The 19,526-nt window shown below is 52.1% G+C and overlaps 2 protein-coding genes across 3 annotated transcripts; one reads left to right on the top strand and one right to left on the bottom strand.

The window, feature by feature from the left end:
- The first annotated feature begins 5,324 nt into the window (after nt 1-5,324).
- On the top strand, nt 5,325-8,312 carry MRPL11 (mitochondrial ribosomal protein L11). The gene is made up of 5 exons (XM_016208302.2): nt 5,325-5,693; nt 6,071-6,166; nt 6,565-6,658; nt 6,746-6,905; nt 8,020-8,312. The coding sequence occupies exons 1-5, from the start codon at nt 5,571-5,573 to the stop codon at nt 8,123-8,125; spliced, it is 579 nt and encodes a 192-aa protein (XP_016063788.1). The 5' UTR covers nt 5,325-5,570; the 3' UTR covers nt 8,126-8,312.
- Nucleotides 8,313-12,853: 4,541 nt separating this feature from the next.
- Nucleotides 12,854-17,652, bottom strand: NPAS4 (neuronal PAS domain protein 4). 2 transcript variants are annotated; one of them, XM_016208303.2, is made up of 8 exons: nt 17,478-17,652; nt 16,657-16,808; nt 16,374-16,476; nt 15,994-16,255; nt 15,704-15,813; nt 15,223-15,358; nt 13,668-15,103; nt 12,854-13,019 (listed from the first exon to the last, which is right to left on the bottom strand). In XM_016208303.2, exons 1-8 carry the CDS (start codon nt 17,650-17,652, stop codon nt 12,991-12,993), a joined length of 2,403 nt encoding a protein of 800 aa, XP_016063789.2. In that variant the 3' UTR covers nt 12,854-12,990. The 2 variants fall into 2 exon arrangements, with proteins under 2 accessions (XP_016063789.2, XP_087678554.1); XM_087822428.1 differs by lacking the exons at nt 15,704-15,813; nt 16,374-16,476; nt 16,657-16,808; nt 17,478-17,652 and having other exon boundaries at nt 15,994-16,165.
- Between the last annotated feature and the right edge of the window lie 1,874 nt (nt 17,653-19,526).

The following is a 19,526-nucleotide window of genomic DNA, read 5'->3' as shown; positions in this document are numbered from 1 at the left end:
GGGCACCAGGAGGCAGCTGATCAATGACTCTCTCATCATTGATGCTTCTGTCTCTCCCTCTCCCTTCCTCTCTCTGAAAGCAATAATAATAATAATAAAATCAATAAAAATAAATAATAATTTTTAAAAACCCAGATGGGGGAGAAGGGAGAGCTGGGATACGACCAGCACACAGATACCCAAGTTCCAGCCTTGCTCTCTGGCTCTAAGTCCCATGCTCTGTACCAAGAACTCCAGTTTCTTAATCTAACCTCAGTATCAGTATCCTTATTTATAAAATGGGAATAATATTAATATCTTATATTAATAAGGGATAAAAACTTGCAGTTTTCAAAGTGGAGAGATGGGGGACATCTGTAATACTGCCAACAATTTAAAAAATTGCCATGTTGCCTGGCTGGCATGGCTCAGTGGTTGAGCATGGACCTGTGACCCAGGAGATCGGGTTCGATTCCCGGTCAGGGCGCATGCCCGGGTTGGGGGCTCGACCCCCAGCAGGGGGGCGTGCAGGAGGCAACCCATCAGTGACTCATCATTGATGTTTCTCTCTCACTCCCTCTCCCTTTCTCTCTCTGAAATCAATAAAAATATTTTTTTAATTGCAATATTGTTCTGAAATCTCTTTGTTCAGCCCCTTCCTTCTCTCTCTTCAATCTAGATCTTGACCTTATTGCTTCAAAAAAAGAGGGGAGAGGACAAAGAGAGAAACAAGATGCAACGTTTATTTCCTTTTTTTAACTAAAATTTTTAATTTATTGATTGGTTTTTAGAGAGGGAAGAAAAGAGAGAGGTAGAGAGAGAAAGACAGAGAGAGAGAGCCCAGCTATCCTCGGAGAGTCCAAGAGTGGCCAGAGGCCGAGCGAGGCCAGCCTGTGGACCTCACTTGGAGGGCCTAGCCTTGGAAAGCTGAGCCTGGCCAGAGCCCTGAGAGGCCAGCCTACATCAGAGGTCAGCAAGCTTTTTCTGTAACAGCCAGAGAGTAAATGGCCTATGGTCTTTGTTGAAACTCCATCTCTCCCCACAGTTTGAAAGAGTCATAGACAACATGTAAACAAATAGGTGTGGCTATATTATAATAAAACCTTATTTGTGGACACTAAGGTATGAATTTATATAATTGTCATGTATTGCTAGGCTCTAAGAGAGGCTTGGCTACATTCCCTGAGGACCAAGGACTGAGGCTTTATACTCAGGCTGTGGGAAGAGGGGGATGGACTTCACTAAAATAATCCAGCCAGTCACTAACCAAGCAAATCACAATAAAAAGTCCTGGATGGGGAGGACCAGTACTGAGTTGCTACAATATATTACCTAAAATCTTCAGTTTCCAACAAAAAATTATAAGTCATGCAAGGAAATGGGGAAGCATGGTCTGTAGACTGGGGAAAAAGCAGGCAGGTATTGTCAGGATGTGGGGAAATCAGCACCCTCACGCACTGCTGGTGGGATTGTAAAATGATGCAGCCACCTGGGAGAGAGAACAGTCTGGCAGTGCCTCAAGCAATTCAACATCAAGTTACTGCATGACCCAGCAATTTCACTGCTAGGTGTAACCCAAAAGAAATGAAAACATATGTCCACACAAAAACCTATACACAAATGTTTATAGTTGCATTATCCCTAATAGCCAAAAGGCGGAAACAACCCAAAGGTTTATTAATTGTTGAGCAGATAAACGAAATGTAGTATATCTATACAATGGAATATTATTCAGCCATAAAAAGGAACAAAGTACTGACACATGGTACAACCTTGAAAACATCATGGATGAATCTTGAAAACATTACGCTAAGTGAAAGAAGTCAGTCACAAAAGACCATATAATATCTCATTCCATTTATAGGAAATGTCAGAATAGGAAAATCTATAGAGACAGAAGGAGAGCAGGGCTGGGATGGGTGGCAGAATGGGGGGTGAAAGCTAAAAGGTGCTGAAAATGTTCCAAAATTCACTGTGGTGATGGTTACATATATTTGTGAAGATAAAAACCACTAAACTGTATACTTTAATTGGGTGACTTGTATGATATGTGAATTACATCTCAATATAGCTCTTACTTTTTAAAAAACGGGACAGAAACAAACAGCAATCAGGAAAAAAAAAAAAAAGCCATACACATACAATTGAATCTGTATGAGTTCATTGATATAAAGCCCAGAAATAGCCCATACTAAGATAAACTAGTTCATGATGCACACCTAGGTGGTAAAAAATAAAGGCAAGGAAGTCAATAGCATAAAAATCAGGACGTTGGTTATAATTGGGAAGGAGCACAAGGGGAAGCATTGGGGTGCTGTCCAGGGTGCTGCCCAGTTTCTTGACTGAATGGTACTCACCTGGGTACTTATTTTATCATGGTTTGTTAAGCTGTACATTTATGTTGTATGAGCTTTCTGTTTCTTTGTAATGTTTTGTAATAAGAAGAATGTTAAAAATACAATGAGCTGGTTCAATCAAGCCCTCACACTTGGCAATTTGAATGGGTAAGGATTTGTTCCAGCTTAAAGGTCAGGAGGTAGAGGGAGCTAGTGAAGCTGTGACAGTCATGGCCAGAGTGAGCAAGAAGGGACAGAGCCAAAGGGAGCTGAGGAAGCCAGTGAGAACACATAGGGCGGCAGGGCTAGTGCACAGAGAGAAACAAAAACCACGGGGAGAGGGGAGGTGCTAAAAGGGGTCCCTAGAGCTTCAAATCCTGATAGCCTTCTGGTTTATTTATTTACCTATTCATCAAGAATGTTATTAAATACCTACTTTTCAGGCATCCCAGTGAACCTGCTTCTCCCTATCCCCAAAGATGTGTCCCCAGCAATCTAGTTTATCTCTGTGACATCATTCCCTGGCCACAGCAGAAAGAAGCAGGGTGCTAACCTGACCCAGGCTGGGCCAATCATATTCTGTCTTTTGAGAATTTGGAATGGAAATTCAGAAAGAGCTATTTTCTGTCTTGGGTTGGAAAATCATGGAACTCATCTGTGGGGGAAATGGGTTTGTTATGAATAACAAGACTCTCACCTTTATGATTCTATCACTTAGGAAATTCCATGGTTTTTAGGAGCTCTGTGCCAGGAACCAAGACAAAGACTATTCACACACACACATACACACATACACACACACTTCTTATTATAGATCACAATACCACAATGACCAAGGATGTCAATGTGGCTGAAGTGGAATAGGGGAAGAAAGAGGAGAGGTGGTCAGAGGGGGATGAAGGGACGAGAACACATAAGGCCTTACAGAGCAGGGGAAAGAATTAGGACTTTATTTGGGTTCCAGTGGAAAATAATTGGAGTAGGTGAGTGACATGATGACATTGGGGTCACTCACTAGGTGAGTGACAAAATCTCACTTATGCTTTAGAAAGATCCCTCTTGCCGGGCCGGCGTAGCTCAGTGGTTGAGCATACACCTAGGATCCAGGAGATTGAGGTTCAATTCCTGGTCAGGGCACATGCTCGGGTTTTGGGCTCGATCCCCAGCAGGGGGCATGCAGGAGGCAGCCAACCAATGACTCTCTCTCATCATTGATGCTTCTATCTCTCTCTCCCTCTCCTTTCCTCTCTCTAAAATCAATAAAAAAATATTTTTATTAAAAGAAAGAAATATCTCTCTTGGCTGCTGGAGGAAGGTCTGCAGAGGAGCCAAAGTGGAATGCTGTTAACATGCTGCTGTCATCAGGTGAAAGGTTTTGGTGCTGAGACTAGGGTTGCAGAGGTGGAAGCACAGGAGATAATACATGGAAGAATCATTGCATTTGTTCCACAAATATTTCCCAAAGACCTACTGGGTGCCAGGTCCGAGGTTAGGCCTTGGACATTCAGGGATGAGCAAGATGTAACATCATTTTTGAGGGTCACACAGGCTGCTGCAGCGGCTTTCTATTTGGGGGGAGGCTGGGCCACGAGCATTAGTAAGAAATACATTTTTATTGTGATCCAATATCTATACACAGACACACAAGGAAAGTACAAGTTTCATGAAAACGCTTATAATTTTTTTAACCCTCACACAAGGATATGTTTTGATTGATTCTAGAGAGAGAGGAAAGGAGAGAGAGAAACATCGATGTGAGAATTTAAAACATAAGAGCTGGAAGTTAAAGCATGGGAAGAGAAAAAATCAAGCAGCCCCAATGGTTGGTTATCAAAACCAACCAATATCTCTAAAACAAAGGAGCCTTGGGAGGAGGGGAGCTGCCTGGCTCTACATGTAGTGGCTGGCAATATATTTATTCCTGAGAGCCATTTCTGAAGTAGATATCTCAGCAATCAAGGCTGAAGTCAGGCATTTGCCATTCATTACAGGAAAGAAAAACCAATTGTTAGGGCTTACACTACAGCCACAAACCCAACTCATCATCTCCACCTACAGGTACAGCTCCCGCGTTGCAACATTAAAAGTGAAAGGCCTTTTCATTCATTGGCCCAAACTCTCCATGCCAGAATCCTGAGCATCACCCTTGATGCCTCTCTCCTCCTCCCACCACAAATTACCCATCCAGCACAGACTTCTGTTGATTGGCAAAGCAGCCTAGAGAGTGGTTAAAGTGCACAGTTCCTAGAACCAAAAAGTCTGCGTTCAGATCCTGACTGCTCCTTCCCAGCAGTGTAGGTTTAAACGGACTTAAACTCTGTGCTTCAGTTTTCTCATCTGTAAAGTGGGGATAATAACAGCACCTATACCTCATAGCATTGTAATGAGGTTTAAATGCGCCCTTAGCACAGTACCTGGCATGTAAAAAGTACTCAAAAAAAAAAATTAAATGACATACAGTAATATCATGGACACAAAGGATGTATTCAACACGTTCTGAGCCTGTTAAGCCTCACAACAGTTCTGTGAAGGTTTTGTCCTCACTGTACAGTTAATAGCTGACAAGATGCCAGGCACTGTTCTAAAGCACTTGGCTAACTCAACCCTCACGGCAATCCCTAGGGGTAGGTACTAAATATTTTAATCCCCATTGTCCGGGGGAGAAACTAAGCATAAGTTAACTTCATCAAGTTCACAGGCAGCAAGAGAAGCAACCGGGCAGTTTGCTTCCACAGTCTGAACTCTTAACCATACCGGCTTTCAACAACAGGTGAGGAAACAGGCGCTGCGAGTTAAGAGATTGTTCCTACACCTAAGAACGAGCTCCAGGTTCATTTCAAACCCAAGGACAACCTCCCTGAGCAGCAGACAGCGCCCCGGCGCGCAGCCATCTGCGGGGTTTGCCAAGCGGTCAAAACTACCATACCCACAATGCTGTGCGGGTACTAAGGTCCTTCTCCAGTTTAGCTGCCCGAAGTACTGCCTGTGTGCTCTTCGGGAGGAATGCGTGTATCCGAGCCATTCGGTCCTCCCTCTACCTTCAGGTGGCAAGGTAAAAGTCTTTTTCTTTTTATCATCCTCCTTGTCTTACTAACTGGGGAGCGGAAGGACCGAAACAATTCTGCTCTTTGTTGGCTTCACCGGCCCTAACCTAAGGAGAGGACCCGTGACCTCTGACACAAGATGGCGGCGCCCAGAGCCGTCAGCCTCTCTTGCGGTTGACCCGAGGTGAACGAAGGCTCTGAACCCCGCATCATGTCGAAGTTAATCCGGGCCACTCGGGCCGTCAAGAAACCCGAGGCCGGCGGCGTGATCCGGGCCATCGTGCGGGCGGGCCAGGCCATGCCCGGGCCCCCGCTAGGCCCCGTCCTGGGTCAGGTGCAGCGGCGACTGGAACCCCGAGTGGGAGGCGTGGGAGGCCCCCGAGGGTGGTGGCTAGTACTTGGGTGGAGGGTGCGGGCTCGGGAGCCGGGTCTCGGTTCAAAGCGCGGCTCTGCTACCCACACGCGCGGGAAGTTCTTGCGTTAGTTCCATAGTCTCCTGGGGCTCAGCTTCCTCGGTCCTTCCTCGACGGACTGTTGTGAGTTTAGAGGGATGGTGGGTACAAATCATCTAGCACATGAAGTGGAGTTGAATCTGGGCGGAGGAGAGAGGCTGGGAACAAAAAGTGAGGGTGGAGGAGGGGTGCACGGAGGCCCCTGGGTGGTAGGAAGCATCCCTTCCTCCCTGCACCAACCCCTATGCTCCCGCCACAGCGAGGCGTTTCCATCAACCAGTTCTGCAAGGAGTTCAACGAGAAGACAAAGGACATCAAGGAAGGCATCCCTTTGCCCACCAAGATCTTTGTGAAGGTGCAGAGGCGGGACTCTGATCCCAGTTTTCATCCCCCCCTGTGCTCCCTAAGACCCGAGGTTGCTACCCACTTCCTAACTCGGGGCAAGTCTCTCCCCGTTTACACTGTGGAGACCAGAGTATCTTTTCTGAGCCTGCCCTGCCATATTGCAGGCCATCCAGTTGCCCCTTCGCTTTTTGGGGACATCCTGAGCAGAGTCAGGCCTGGAATAGAGGTGTCTGGGGTGTTTGCTGCAGATTTATTTTTCCTGTGTTCTTGTAGCCTGTTGGAGGGACACGGTCAGAAGGTGACTCAAGGAAGGGGAGATAGGAAGTTAGAGGTCCCCTGGGTTGGGGCAACAGGGGTTGGAAGAGGCAGGAAGAGATATTCTCATGGTTTTTTTTCCCTCCGATTAAGCCTGACAGGACATTTGAACTCAAGATTGGACAACCCACTGTTTCCTACTTCCTGAAGGCAGCTGCTGGGATTGAAAAAGGGGCCCGGCAGACAGGTAAGGTTCAAGGTAGGCACCTGGGATTTTGGGGGGCTTTGGAAGGAAGCAGTGACACCTGAAGGGCTACCTGTTTCTTCCTTCCAGGGAAGGAGGTGGCAGGCCTGGTGACCTTGAAGCATGTGTACGAGATTGCGCGTGTTAAAGCTCAGGACGATGCCTTCGCCCTACAGGATGTGCCCCTGTCCTCTGTTGTCCGCTCCATCATTGGCTCTGCCCGTTCCCTGGGCATTCGTGTGGTGAAGGAGTGAGTGTCCTGGGGAAGCACAATGTGAGGGGAGGGCCTGAACAGTTCTTGACTTTGGGGCAAGGCTGAGAGTGCACATTAGTGGGAGAGTCAGCTTCTGAGTCAAAGGACCTTAGATTCTTGGAAGTGGGGGGTCCCATTCATTTATTTGGAATACACTTATTAAGTACCTGCTACATGTTAAATGTTGTCTGGGTATTAGATGGGACTAGGAACAAGAGAGCCATGTTTGGCCCCGCTCCTGAGGAACTCACAGTCCAGAGATGGAGGCAGGTTCACAAATGGAGCATTAGCCTGCCAGATGGGGATGGGCAGTGTTGAACTACAGGAGTCTTGAGAACAAAGTGTAGAACTCCTGATTTTGCCTAGTGTGTCAATTAGGATTTTGTAGGAGAGGTGACAGAGACCTGAAAAAGGAAGTCAAGGACTGGGGGAAAGCGTTCCAAGAAGTGGAAAGATCCCTATAAAGGATGGAAGGGGAAAGAGTGAAGCAAAGAAGTTCAGTGGAAGCTGTTACATAATCTGGTACTAGAGGCAGGGGAGGAAATAGTGTGAGAGAGGCGAGGCCAACAGGTCCGCCACCGTGGGGCTTCGGGTGACCTCAGGATTTGTTTCTTTGAAGTGAGGTGTTGGTGAGAGTGCGTCTAACCCAGACATCAGCAGGGGCGGCACTCAACCCTTTACTGGCCTCTTGCTGTTGAGTCAAGGCTGCTGGTTGTTTCCCAAGAGAAGCGGGGTTAAGCAGGGAACAGGGATGAGCTTCACTTTTCTCAAATCTTTACTTTTACTGGGAGTACAGAGATGAGTAAACCTGATCCCTGTTCAGGAGGAGACACACATGCCTGAAGACTTGATTGTACAGAGTGTTGTGGGGCACAGAGGAAGAGCCAGTTGATCGGGGCTGAGATACAGCTGGGGCCTCAAAGGACCAGTAGGGCTTGAAGAAGGGAACAAAAGGCAGAGGCAGTGAGGTGGTGGCACGGCGAGGGTGGTGGGGTGGCCTTCCTGTTAGAGGAAACCAATGAGCAAAGGAATGGAAGTCCAGGAGGGGAAAGAGGGTTCTGAGGCAGTTATACGGGCCACTCCCTTTCCATCTGTTTTTCTGTACCTGCAGCCTCAGTTCGGAAGAGCTGGCAGCTTTCCAGAAGGAGCGAGCCATATTCTTGGAGGCTCAGAAAGAGGCAGATCTGGCAGCTCAGGCAGAAGCTGCCAAGAAGTGACCCCTGTCCGGCACACTCCAGGATTTTGAAGGGAGCAGCTGGGAAGGGGGCCGCTGGAAAGGCTGTGCCAAAGGGAAGGGGAAGTGGCACCAATCTAATTATTATTCCCCTGACTTTAGATTATATATTTTTACACATGTGGATGTGTCATGGGATTAAGCCTAAATAAACATCTTTTGTCACCCACTCTTGACTTCTGTCTTGGGACCCCAGGGGGAAGGGACCAGTACTGACAGTAGCCACCATGGACAGACATTAGCTGCCCTCGGAGGTAGGGCTGTTCATGCTGCCTCAGGTATGTGATCTGAGGCTCAGCCAAGCAGAGCAACGTGGCCAGATTGAATTGGTGGCAGAGGTCTGAGTAGTAGCCCAGCCTTGTGTTCCTGCTCCCCGGGATGAGAAACAGGGTAGGTGGGGGCTGGGAATGCTGAGGCTTATGTGTACAGAAGCAGCAGATGTTGCTTGTACCTCTATCGGAAGCATTTCTTAACTCCTGGGGACCCTCCAGTTCAACAGGGACAGACCCGTGGGGTGGACATCAGGTCACCACCCCAACAGTGTTACTGCATAAGTGTCCCTGAGCCCAGGGGCTACTTTAGGCCCCCTACTAAGCGGGTCCTGGCTCTGGATCAGGTGTTAGCTGAACGTGAACTGTTGTGGGGCTCCTGGCTGCAGACCCCAGGAAGAAGCAAAGCTTCAGGAGGCACCTGCCCACGCAGGAGAAGACCTTAGGAGGCCCCTGGCCTTTTGTTTTCTCCACTCTCCAGAACATGAAGGACTCTCACCCTTGCCGAGAAGAAAGGAGGAGTCGGGGCAGAAATGGATTCACGTGACTGAACAGCTGTTACGTGCGAGGCACTTTGTTTTGCACTGAGATTCGGAAAACAGGAAAACACAAGCTAACTCAAGTCTGGTCATCCCACCACCCAGATGGGACTCCTGCCAATATTTTGGTGTATATCTTTTCTATTCTTTGTTTCTTTGTGTGCATATTTATATATAATTTTTAAATTTTCAAATTTTTTTATTTATTTTAAATATATCTTTATTGATTTCAGAGAGAGGAAGGGAGAGAGAGAGAGAAACATCAATAATGAGAGAGTCATTGATCAGCTGCAGCCCGCAACCTGGGCATGTGCCCTGACCGGGAATCAAACCCTGATCACCTGGATCCTCAACCATTGAGCCACGCCCGGCTGGGCTATATAATTTTTTTAAATAACGAAGTGGTGTCATAATCTAGTTGTTGTTTTGTTTTACTTTTAATTTGGCAATTATTTAGAACACTTTTTTATTATTAATTATCTTCTTTGCGCAATTTTTAATGACTACTTAGTATTCTGTCTTGTGAGTGGGCCATAATTTATTAAACCAGTCCTCAGCTGTTAGGTATTTTATTTGCATTAAAAAATGTATACACACATGCATAAACTTGTGATAAACATTATTTGCAAAACAGTTTTTGAGTGGCTTATGTATCAGGCACTGGGTTAAGTGCTCCTGCTACTGAGGACACAGGAAAATGTGAGACATGGTTCCTGCCTTCAGAGAACTGGTTCTTTCCCTTACTGAACAACATACTGTACACTTTTTGCAAGCTGTTTATTTTCTTTTTGTTATGTCTCCCACAGCTAGAATGTAGGCTCAGTGAGCCCAGGGACCTTGCCTGTCTTGTTCGCTGTTGCATCCCTGCACCCAGAACAGTTTCTGTCACACGTAGGTATTGTAAATACTATTTATCACCTGAAAAAATGAGGCTACAGAGCCAGCACTTGAACTCAGTATTTATGACCCAAAAACTTGACCTTTTTTCCTACATTCTGCTCCTAGGGCAGAGGCTGGTGGGAAGAGAACTGGCTGAGAGGCAGACCTGGGAATGCCTTGGGCAAGTCCTTTCCTCTCTGGGGACCTCAGCACCTCCACCTGCTCTAAGCTGTGAGGCGCTGCGCCTCAGGAGGGACCGCGGGTGAGGAACAGAAGCAGGTACTTCTCTGTCCAGCAGGTGGAGCCATTGGCTCCTAGTTTTTTCTCTCCGACTAACCTGGTGGCGAGTTTGCTCCTGAAGTCAGGCGCCTTCTGGACAAAACGCACACTCTCCGGTCACCCACCACCTCCACCAATCTCCAGTGAAATGCTTTTTTTCTCACGTTTTTAAAATTAATTTATTTAGTTTTACTCTTTAAAGAAACTTTATTTCAGAATAGATTTAGATTCACAGAAATGTTTTGCAAATAGTACAGAGTTCCCATATACTCCATACTTATTATTTCCCTTAGTAACATCTTACACTTATATGGCACATTTGTCACAATGAATGAGCCAATATTGATACATTATTATTGACTAAAGCCCATACTTTATTCAGAGTTCTTTAGTTTGTAACCGGTAGTGTTTTTCTGGCTCTGGCCCATCCAGAACACCACATTATATTTCTTCGTTCTGTTTCCTTGGGTTCCTCCTGGCTGCTGCAGCTTCCCTGACTTCCCTGGCTTTTGATGACTATTGGGGAGGATTTTAGATGGGACTCCAAGGTGTGTCTTGAGCTTATAGCCACTTAAGATTCAAAGCTGAGAGTTACAACCCTTTGCCCTCTGCAGAACTTAGCAACAATTTTTTGTGGTAGAAGTTGGTGACTTTCTACTCAAATCCTTGGACTGATCTTCAGAAGTGGTCCTCTCAATACACTCTTTCTGGTGCGCCTGCTGTGTGCCTGGCTTGGTGCTCAGTGCCAGCGAGGGAGTGGAGCTAAGATAGGGTCTTTGTGGGGCTTACAGCCCAATTCTTTGGTCCAAGTTGGAGAAAAGATGCACAGGAGAGCAGAGGACAAGACTTCACCTTCCTGTTTCACCCAAGGGTTCATCCCCAGTGGAAAAGGGGTGACAGGCCCCTGGAATGTCTCTCCGTGGGACCCTCTGAAGGGCTTTGGCGGAGCTGGAGGATTTGGAGTGAGAGAGGTTCAGGGGAGTCCTCAGTGTTGTGGTCTCAGCTCTTGGAACCCCTCCCCCATATTCCATTGCAGGGAAGATTAAGGCCTGGACTCTCCTTGAGAAAGAAAATTCCTCTAGGCCTTTGTGGTCACCGTTGCCTCCTAATTCACACCAATAACTCAAGTCTGTCCTGCGCCTCTCATCTTGTAAAGAGACCCCCCCCAAGTTAGAGCAGCATCTCTGGGAGGTAAGTGCCATTTTTTCCAGCCCCAATTTACCTGAGAAGAAACTGAGGCTCGGGTCCCACTCAGCAAATAGTTGGTGGATTTGAATCCAGGTCTTGTTGTTTCCTAATTTTCACTCCCCTTCCCCCGCCACCATGCCCTGTGGCTGTTGGGCCCTCAAGCTCAGAGGAAAACAGTATTTTTGGAAACTTTTTCTCTCTACTCACTAAGTTGCCTCACTTGGGAGTTTGGGCTCTGCTCCAGCATGCAGACCCGGAGGGAAGCGGCCCCACTCCAGTCCAGGCCTGCCCTCGGGTAACCTGGGATGGGGTGGTTTGAGATGGTGGTTCATGGGCTTCGGGGGCCGAGGGGCCAGCCCAGGGCTCGGATGCAGATGGTGTGGTACGTTGCCCATAGGACTCTCGCCACCCATGGGGGAGTTACTTTTCAACTGTGACCCTGTCTCTTCATTAGTGAAATGGTGCTAATCCGCCTGTCAGGGGCTTTGTTGCAGTGAATGAGGAATGTAAAGTGTTTGTCAGCGGAAAGGCCCATGCAACATGGTTATCATTTCCAATGTTTCTCTGCAGGACCAGGCTGAAGAAAGCTCATGTCCTGAGACTTCACACCCATGCCCAGGAAAAGGGCAAGCTGAATCCGCTGCCCACCCCCCGCCCTTCTGCTCCCCCCCCACTGTGAGCACCTCAAGCAGGCACAAGGAGGAGACTCGAGCACCCTCTAGGATTAGATGCCAAAGCATCTTGAAGGCAGTGATAGCGCCGTTTCAGCTCCAAACTCTCCAGCTTCCAGCACAGAGTGGACGCACTGTGCGCTCAGGTGTTACATGAACAAAGTGAGGAGTGAGCGAGTGAATCGAGAAATGCCGGGCTGTCAGCAGGCCCAGACTTACTTCCTGACCCCCCTCCTCCCATCGGGGCCTCCCAACCTTTTCAGGTCCTCACCCTTCCCCCTTTACAGCATGACACCAAGGGTACCAAAAAGGCAAACTGGACTTTATTATAAAGTTGGCTACAAAGTCACCACAGCACCATGAGGTGGCCACCTGGGCAAGCCCAGGCAGTCTGGCAGCTGGGTGAGTCCCGCACCAGGTACACGCACTCGTGCAAGCACACGTGTGACAGCGGCAGGTCTGCCTTCCTCCATCGGAAAGGAACGTAGTGTCTCTTCACGCCCCCCACCCCAGGCGCGGGGCGCAAAAGTCACAAGAAGGGCCGCCGGGGCGGCAGAGTCCATCGGAATTGAAATCCCGTTACTGGTGTGTAGAGAATTCTACGTGGGTGTCAAGAGCCCCTCAGGGCACAGGCTGGCCCGGATGGGTGCTGCCTTTCCCCCACCGAGGCCCAGGGCTGGCTTGGCCCCCCGGGGGTGGAGAACTGGCCCAGGCCCATGGGGCAGTGGGGGGTGGGGAAGTGGGACTCCCCCGGTCTCCGCTTGAAATCCCACTCAAGGAGACTCACTACGAGTGAGTACAGATTGAAATGGAAACTGGGATCGCTGGAAGTCTCTAAGTTTTAAAAAGAATCTCCCCTCCCTAGCCCTCCCACCTCCCCCCACCCAATCCTGCAGGGCCTGGGGAATCAGATATATCCCCCTCCGACCCCTAGAATCCCCCAACAGTCCCGGGGGGGTGGAGAGCAGCTCCACGTCTTGATGACAATATGCCATACTTGACGACGTTAAGTCACAGACTTATTCAAAACCTTGGTTCCCCTCCACTTCCATCTGCAGAGAGAGAGAGAGAGAAAGAGAGAGAGGACGATCAGTGGGCCTGTTAGGAAAGATAAGCTGAGGATGTGGCACATAGTATGGCTTCAAATATGTTGGCCCAGTGGCTGAATGATCACCAGGGGTTCATCGGAAAAGGGAGCCATTTGGATGAATGGAGAGAAAATATGGCTCCAGTTTTGGAAAGGGCGGAGCCATAGCCGGGAGCCTCTTACTTTTCCAAGTGCCTCTAAATGTTACTCTGCGTGCCCTTTAGTGGGCAAGAATACTGAGAGGCAGCCCTGGTGCCTCTTCCATCAACTTGTGTGTGACCTTAGGCAAGTTTCTTTAACTCTGGGACCTTGATTGTCTACATCTGTAAAATGGGGCAATGATAGCTGACCTAGGTCCTTCACAGGGTGAAGAACCATCAGTCAGGGATTCTCTTGCCCTTCACCTCACACCCTCACCCCTGCCCTCCAGGCCTGCTTGTCAGGAACTTCCAGATTATTCCTCATTAGTTACCCTCGCTGCCACCCTGGGCAGCAGGCGGTGTTATCCCATTGATAAAGCCGAGGTAGAGAGGGGAATCTGCTCATCTAACTCCACCCAGCGTCTCATGGGCAGGGCAGGGGCTTGAGACTTGAGCATCTGGGCTGGACTCACCTTCATGGAAGCTGTCTTGAACTTGGCTCTGGAGTTGATGCAACTCATCAGTAAACCCATCGTAGGGGAATGCTGAGACACCTGTCTCAAAGGCGGTTTCATATGTGGCCAGGTCCTCCAGGAAGCTTTGGTCTTCTGGGGACAGGTTGTTGCAAGGCGATGGGGCCCCCCCTGGGACCGCTGCCTCAGTATCCTCTGAACTCCATTCCCCATTGGGGTCTGGGGTAGAGAGATCCATGAAGATGTCTTCCACGGGCGTCTCTTCCAGGAACATGTTATCAGGGTCAACCAGGAAATCCAGCTCCTGGCATTTCCAGGGTTTCAGGTCCAGGCTGAGCACGGGAGGGCCAGCCCCTGACAGGGACAGGTTGGAGTCCAGGGGCTCCAGCCCCCCAAGTGGCTCTAGCCCCCCCGTGCAAGCGTCAGCCGAGAAGGGCCTGTCCATGCCCTGAGCCAACTGGCTGATCTGCTGGATGAGACGGTCTATCTCATTCTGCTCCTTCTCAGAGTAGTGGAAGAAACTCTGCTTGACTGGAGAGGCTTCGGGTGTAAGCAGGCCTTCTGGCACCAGGGGGACATCCACAGAGAGAGGGCCCCGGAGTTGGGCTAGGGCCAGGAGCGTGCAGTCCCCATTACCAGGGCTGCTAGGACTTGGAGGCAACTTCTCATAGAGAAAACTGCATCCCTCCTGGGCAAAGTAAGTCTTGGTGGGATTGGGACTCAGTTGTTCTGGGAAAGTTTGGCTGGGGCTGTTCAGGTGTGCTTGGAAGGCTGTGCTGGGAGGAGTCAGCTGCTCGTGGGCAGGGCTGCCCAGCGGCTCTGGGAAGGTGGCAGTGCTGGGAAGCAGCTGGTCTGGGAAGTTGGAGGTGCAGGGAGTCAACTGATCTTCATAGCTTCTGGCTGAGGTCTCAGTCAGCTGGCCTTGCAGTGGGCTCGTCAGTGGGTCTGGGAAGGTTGCACTGCTGGGCGTCAATTGACCAGAGAAGGTCACGGTGCTTGGAGTCAGCTGTTCTTGGAGAGAGCTGGATGGAGTGGGCAAGTGGGTTTGGAAGGGCTCATGGAGGCTGAAGAGGAAGGCACAGCCTCCTGGCTGGTGGGGTGTGTAGGGTGGGGTGCACACAAGATCCTTGCTCAGGTCAGCTTGAAGAGAAGGCTCAGGGCCAGGCGGAAATGTCAGGTAACTGAAGCCCAGCTCTTTGGGAGGTCGGGGAAGCTCTTCTGATGTTGAGACAGCACCCATCTCGGGAGCACTGGGGAAACTGGTGCTTCTGGGAGCCCCAAGAGCTGGGATAAAGAGTGGGTTATGGCTGGAGCACTGCTCCTGGGAAAGGATGTTCTCAGGGAACGAGGGCAGCATGGTTGGGGTGCCCAGGACATAAGCTGCCTGAGTGTCTTCAGAGTTCAGCTGCTGGCGGAGGCTCCAGGCTTCCGTGTTACTAGAGAGGAGAGAAGAGACAGCCAGTAAAGATCTGGTCCATTCCCAGGCCAATTTCCCAATTTGTGTCTCCTCCATGCCCGCCTCAGTTGCTCCCCCAGCTCCTGCCTTGCAGCTCACCTGATTGGGTAATTATTGGCAGTAATGGGGCTCTCCGGACCTTCTGAGTATAACAGGCAATAAATCCATGCCCAGCCTCCTGATTTGGCCTGCAGTCTCACTACCATCTCTGCCTGAATATCTCCACTCTCGGTCACTGAAGGGAAAGAAAAAAGATGCAGAGTTAGACACACATCAGGTAGCATCACCTAAACTATCACCACACTGACCTCTCCTCTGAGTTGGGGTATCCATGACATCCTCTTCTGACTACTCTAACCTGCACCACTCAGCTCCCCACCTTGACCTCACCATTTGGAGTCCCCCAGTTCTGACGCTATTCTCACCCTGACTCCTCACCCCAATGTTCACCCTACGACATCCAAAACTGTTGGCCTCTGGTGCCTCCCCAGCAGCAGCCTTGGCCACAGCCCTTCTTGGTAGGGTCTCCCATGCCATTTCCCAGCTCTCTGTCTTGTCCCCAGCTTCTCTGGACACTCACACAGGCGGTAGTGTTGAGCAGAAGCGTGGCCCAGGTCCTCAGGGTGCAGCAGTCCATACCATGATTTACAGAGCAGTTCACTGCGCTCAAAGCCCAGGTAGATTAGGACGCTGGGAAAGTAGAAAGGGTGAGGTCAGCTTTCTGTTTTCCCTGCTCAACCCAGGTATCTCCCTCCCCCCCCAGGTCCTCTGCCCCCTTAGGTTCCATCCTCCCTGCCCCTAACTCCAGAATCTAGGGTCCCCTCATCGCTGGCCTGCCTCCCTCCTGGGGTCTGAGTGCTCTGGGCTTACCTCTCAGAGATGTCCAGTAGGGCCAGGTCCTTAGCATGGCGGCTCTGGAACATGGCCAAGAAGAGTGAGGCAGGGCCAGGGCCAGAACCAAGGCGGGGTCTTGGCTCCAGTGGAGCACAGAAGGCTGTGAACACAGGGTTTCCTGCCCAGTAAGCTCCAGGTGGGTGAGCATGGAATCGGCCTCGAATAAGCACCAGTTTGTTGCCTGCACTCTGGCGCCTAAGGGACTTGGAGGTGTTGAAGCGACAGCGGAAGAGGCGATCTAGGTGAGTGAAGAGAAAAACTCGTAAGAAGGTGAATGGCTGAGAGAGATGGCAGGTGGGGAGGAGCAGGGCAGCAGGAGGGAGACTGGACTGAGGAAGGGAGAAAGGAGTTCTCACCGGTGTCCAGGGCAGAGGGCAGGGTGAGTTGCTGGCGCACAGTTAGGTGGTCAGCTGGGTCAATGATGTCGTAGATACTGTCACCCTGGGCAACCAGGTCCACCTGGGGGAAGGTGAAGAAGAGGTGACCATTAGTGAAGGAATCAAGAGCCAATCCTTGACAAAGCATCTTGCAGGGCATAAACCCTTGTTCCCAAGTAATCCTCAGATTCTCAGAAGTAGAAGGCTCATTGCGTCCCATCTGTACCCTGGGCCAAGTTGAGAGAGCCCCCTCAGCACTCACCATGGAGTGGCCCAGGTGCTCGCTCACACTCTCAGACAGGTACAGCAGCTTTCCCTCCGCCGTGAACACAAGCAGAAAGCCAGGCAGCGCGGCCACTATGTCTTCAAGCTCTCGCGCTGAGAGAAGCCCTGTGGGGCCCGCCAGAGGAGCGCCTGCAAAGTGAGAAGACATGGTGAGTAGGGAGTAAGACTAGGATGCAAAGCAGAAGAGAGGAAGGCACGGAGTGAATTTCAGAAAATCAAGAGGAATTCCTCATGGGCCTGCCTCTGCACACACCTGTTGACCCACTGCCCGCGGCTCTTGCCCAGGGAACCTGTTGCTGGACTGCTAGGTCGGGGCCGGGCTCCGCGCCCTGGTTTCAGGACCACGGGCAGCGCCCCGGGATTCAGCACCGCGGACAGCGCCTCTCGCCCGGCGCGCCGCCTGCACCGCGGACAGCGCCGCAAAGGCCGCGGCAGCCTCAGCGTCGGGGACAGAGGCTGCTTCGGGGGCTCCATCCCTGAAACTTCCCGGGCTTCCCTCTCGGGGCCTCCGGAGCGCCTCCGCGCTGGTGGGAGCTGGGGCCGTTCTGCCCTGGCTCCCTCCTCTCATAAGTCTGGCACTAGGGGCACTGCCCAGGCTCTCTATTCCTCACCCAGAACTAAGGTGAAGTCTGGATGGAGATCAGAAAGAAACGTAGGGGGTCCCCAGTCCCCCAAGTCCCTTTTCTCCCCAACTCGCCAACACGCTGCCCTAGACATGTGACAGGTCCCGAGGGTTCCCTTCGCTCCACTGTCCCCAGCGTCCCCAGCTCGGGTCTCCGGAAGCCCTAGTCTGCTCACCTCCAGCGAAGAAGACTCCCTTGCGAGTGTAGATGCAGGCGAGGCTCATGATGTGCAGGTAGGACAGCCGGACCTTGTCCGCTTCGGCCAGCGGCAGCAGCTCCTTGAGGTTGCGGATCTCGGCGTTGATCTGGTCGCGGCGCGCCTTGGAGGCGCCCTTGGTGGAGCGGTACATGACCAGCGGCTGCGGGGCTCCAGCCCGGGCGCTCCGCACACCTGCGGTCCTGTCCGGATGCACCGGCGGCTTCCTCCTCGCTTCCCCGTCTGTCTCTCGCTCAGGCTCTCTCCGCTCCTCTCCTGGGCTCCGCTCGGCTGCGCTGCCCCCCTCGCCTGCCTCCTTCCGCCTTATATAGCTCCTGCCAGGCGTGGGGGGCTCGCCTGAGAGAAAGGGGGGCGGGAAAGCGGGAGGCTGGGCTAAGCAAGCTGCAGCAGGAGTCGCTGGCGGGGAGGGGAGGCGCTCCTCCTCCCTCCCCGGCTTCCGACGTCATCCTGTGACGTAGAGAAAGAGCGGGGGGGGGGCGCAGGGAGGGGGAGAAGCGGGCTGTGGAGGGGGCGGGGGGGGCCGCCGCCGAGCTGAGAGGCAAGCGCTGCCTTGGGAAGGCCTGAAAGGGGGTGCAGGGGCGCAGGGGTCCGAAAGCGTTCAGCTGAGGGGAGCGACAGGGCAAGGTGGAGGCGCTCAGGAGCCCCCGGCAGGAGAGGCTGTAGAGGGCAGGGAGGGGCTCTTCGGACTTGGATTTTTCTAAGAAGATAAGGAAATGGGGAAGGGCAAAGTTGTCCGCAAATCCCCCCCCCCCCGTTTGCTAGACAAAGGGTCACCTTCACGGGAGGGCAAGAAGGGTCCTGGTGGCCCCTGCGTGGCCGCTGCGCGTGGGTCACGGCTGGGGTTCCTCTCGAGGGATTCCTCAGTCTGGGATTCCCTTAGTCACTTTCAAACAGCCAGCCTCCTCCCCCCGCCCCTTCCCAGAGCCAGGCCTCGGCGGCTTAGCAGGGGGGTTACACGGGGCGGGGGTCCGAGTCCCCAGGGCGGGGTGAGAGGGGGTCCTGAGCAGAGGGATCGGCCGGATCTGGCCCTGGTTCTGCTCTCCCGCAGCCAAGAATAGAAACACCTACGCCCAGGCCGTGGTCTGCAGCGATTCCTCCCTGACCCGTCAGCTAATTAACCTCAGCCACCGGCGGGGAAACTGAGGCAGGCGCCGGGCGCGGTGAGGGTCAGAATCTGCACCTACGCATCCCTGCCCCCCCATCCGCCCCCGTTGCCAGCCCCAGAGGCCCCCCCCGCCCCCGCGGGGCTGCCGGCTGGTGTCTCCCCGGGCCGGCCGGGCCGGGGGCGGGGGCCGGGGGCGGGCCCGGGGAATCCCAGCTCCATATTTGGGCAGGAATCCTCCGGCGTCGGCGCGGCGGGCGGAGCCTGGCTGCCTCCGCCGCGCTCCCGAGGACTCCCCCGCCTCCGGCCGGGAGGACCGCGCGGCCGCGGAGCCGCGAGGGGGCCGGCTGCGCCTCGCAGGGGAGACCCTTGCACCTCCCGGGGACCCCTTTCCCCCGCCAGGCTGACCTCCACGCCCCCTCCAGACCCCGCCCCATCTCCGGGGCTAGGACTCCTCTCAGTCTCTCTACCTTCAACTCTCCCCCCCCCCCCAGTGTCTTTACTCATTGCCTGCTGGGTGGTCTGTCTCAGCTTCGCGCGCCCTGCACCCCCAGACGGCCCCTTCTGCTCTCTCGAATCTCCTTTCTTTCTCTGCCAGCTTCGTCGCCCTCGCCCTTCCTCCCTCTTTCATCTTGCTCTTTTCAGCCCAGAAGATTGCTCTCTACAGGGCTGAGGGGCGCCTTTCTTCCCCCAGGATCCCATAAATGGAGAAAGAAGTGAGCTAGGGGATACGTTAGGGGAAGTCTCATTTGGGGGGTGGGGGCTGTGTGAGGTCACTTGAGGGGCTGGAAACGAGGTCACTTTAAATATGGGAGAGGGGGGATTGGCCTGATTGTAGAAAGTCACATAGGAAGAGTAGAGATAAACTTTGACACCAAGAAGTGAAATCTGGGGTCAAGGAAGTC

The sequence above is a fragment of the Miniopterus natalensis genome, chromosome 11 (assembly GCF_054644295.1).
Source record: "Miniopterus natalensis isolate mMinNat1 chromosome 11, mMinNat1.hap1, whole genome shotgun sequence".
In the NCBI taxonomy this organism is placed as follows: domain Eukaryota; kingdom Metazoa; phylum Chordata; class Mammalia; order Chiroptera; family Miniopteridae; genus Miniopterus; species Miniopterus natalensis.
This window is presented reverse-complemented; position numbering and strand designations above follow the sequence as displayed.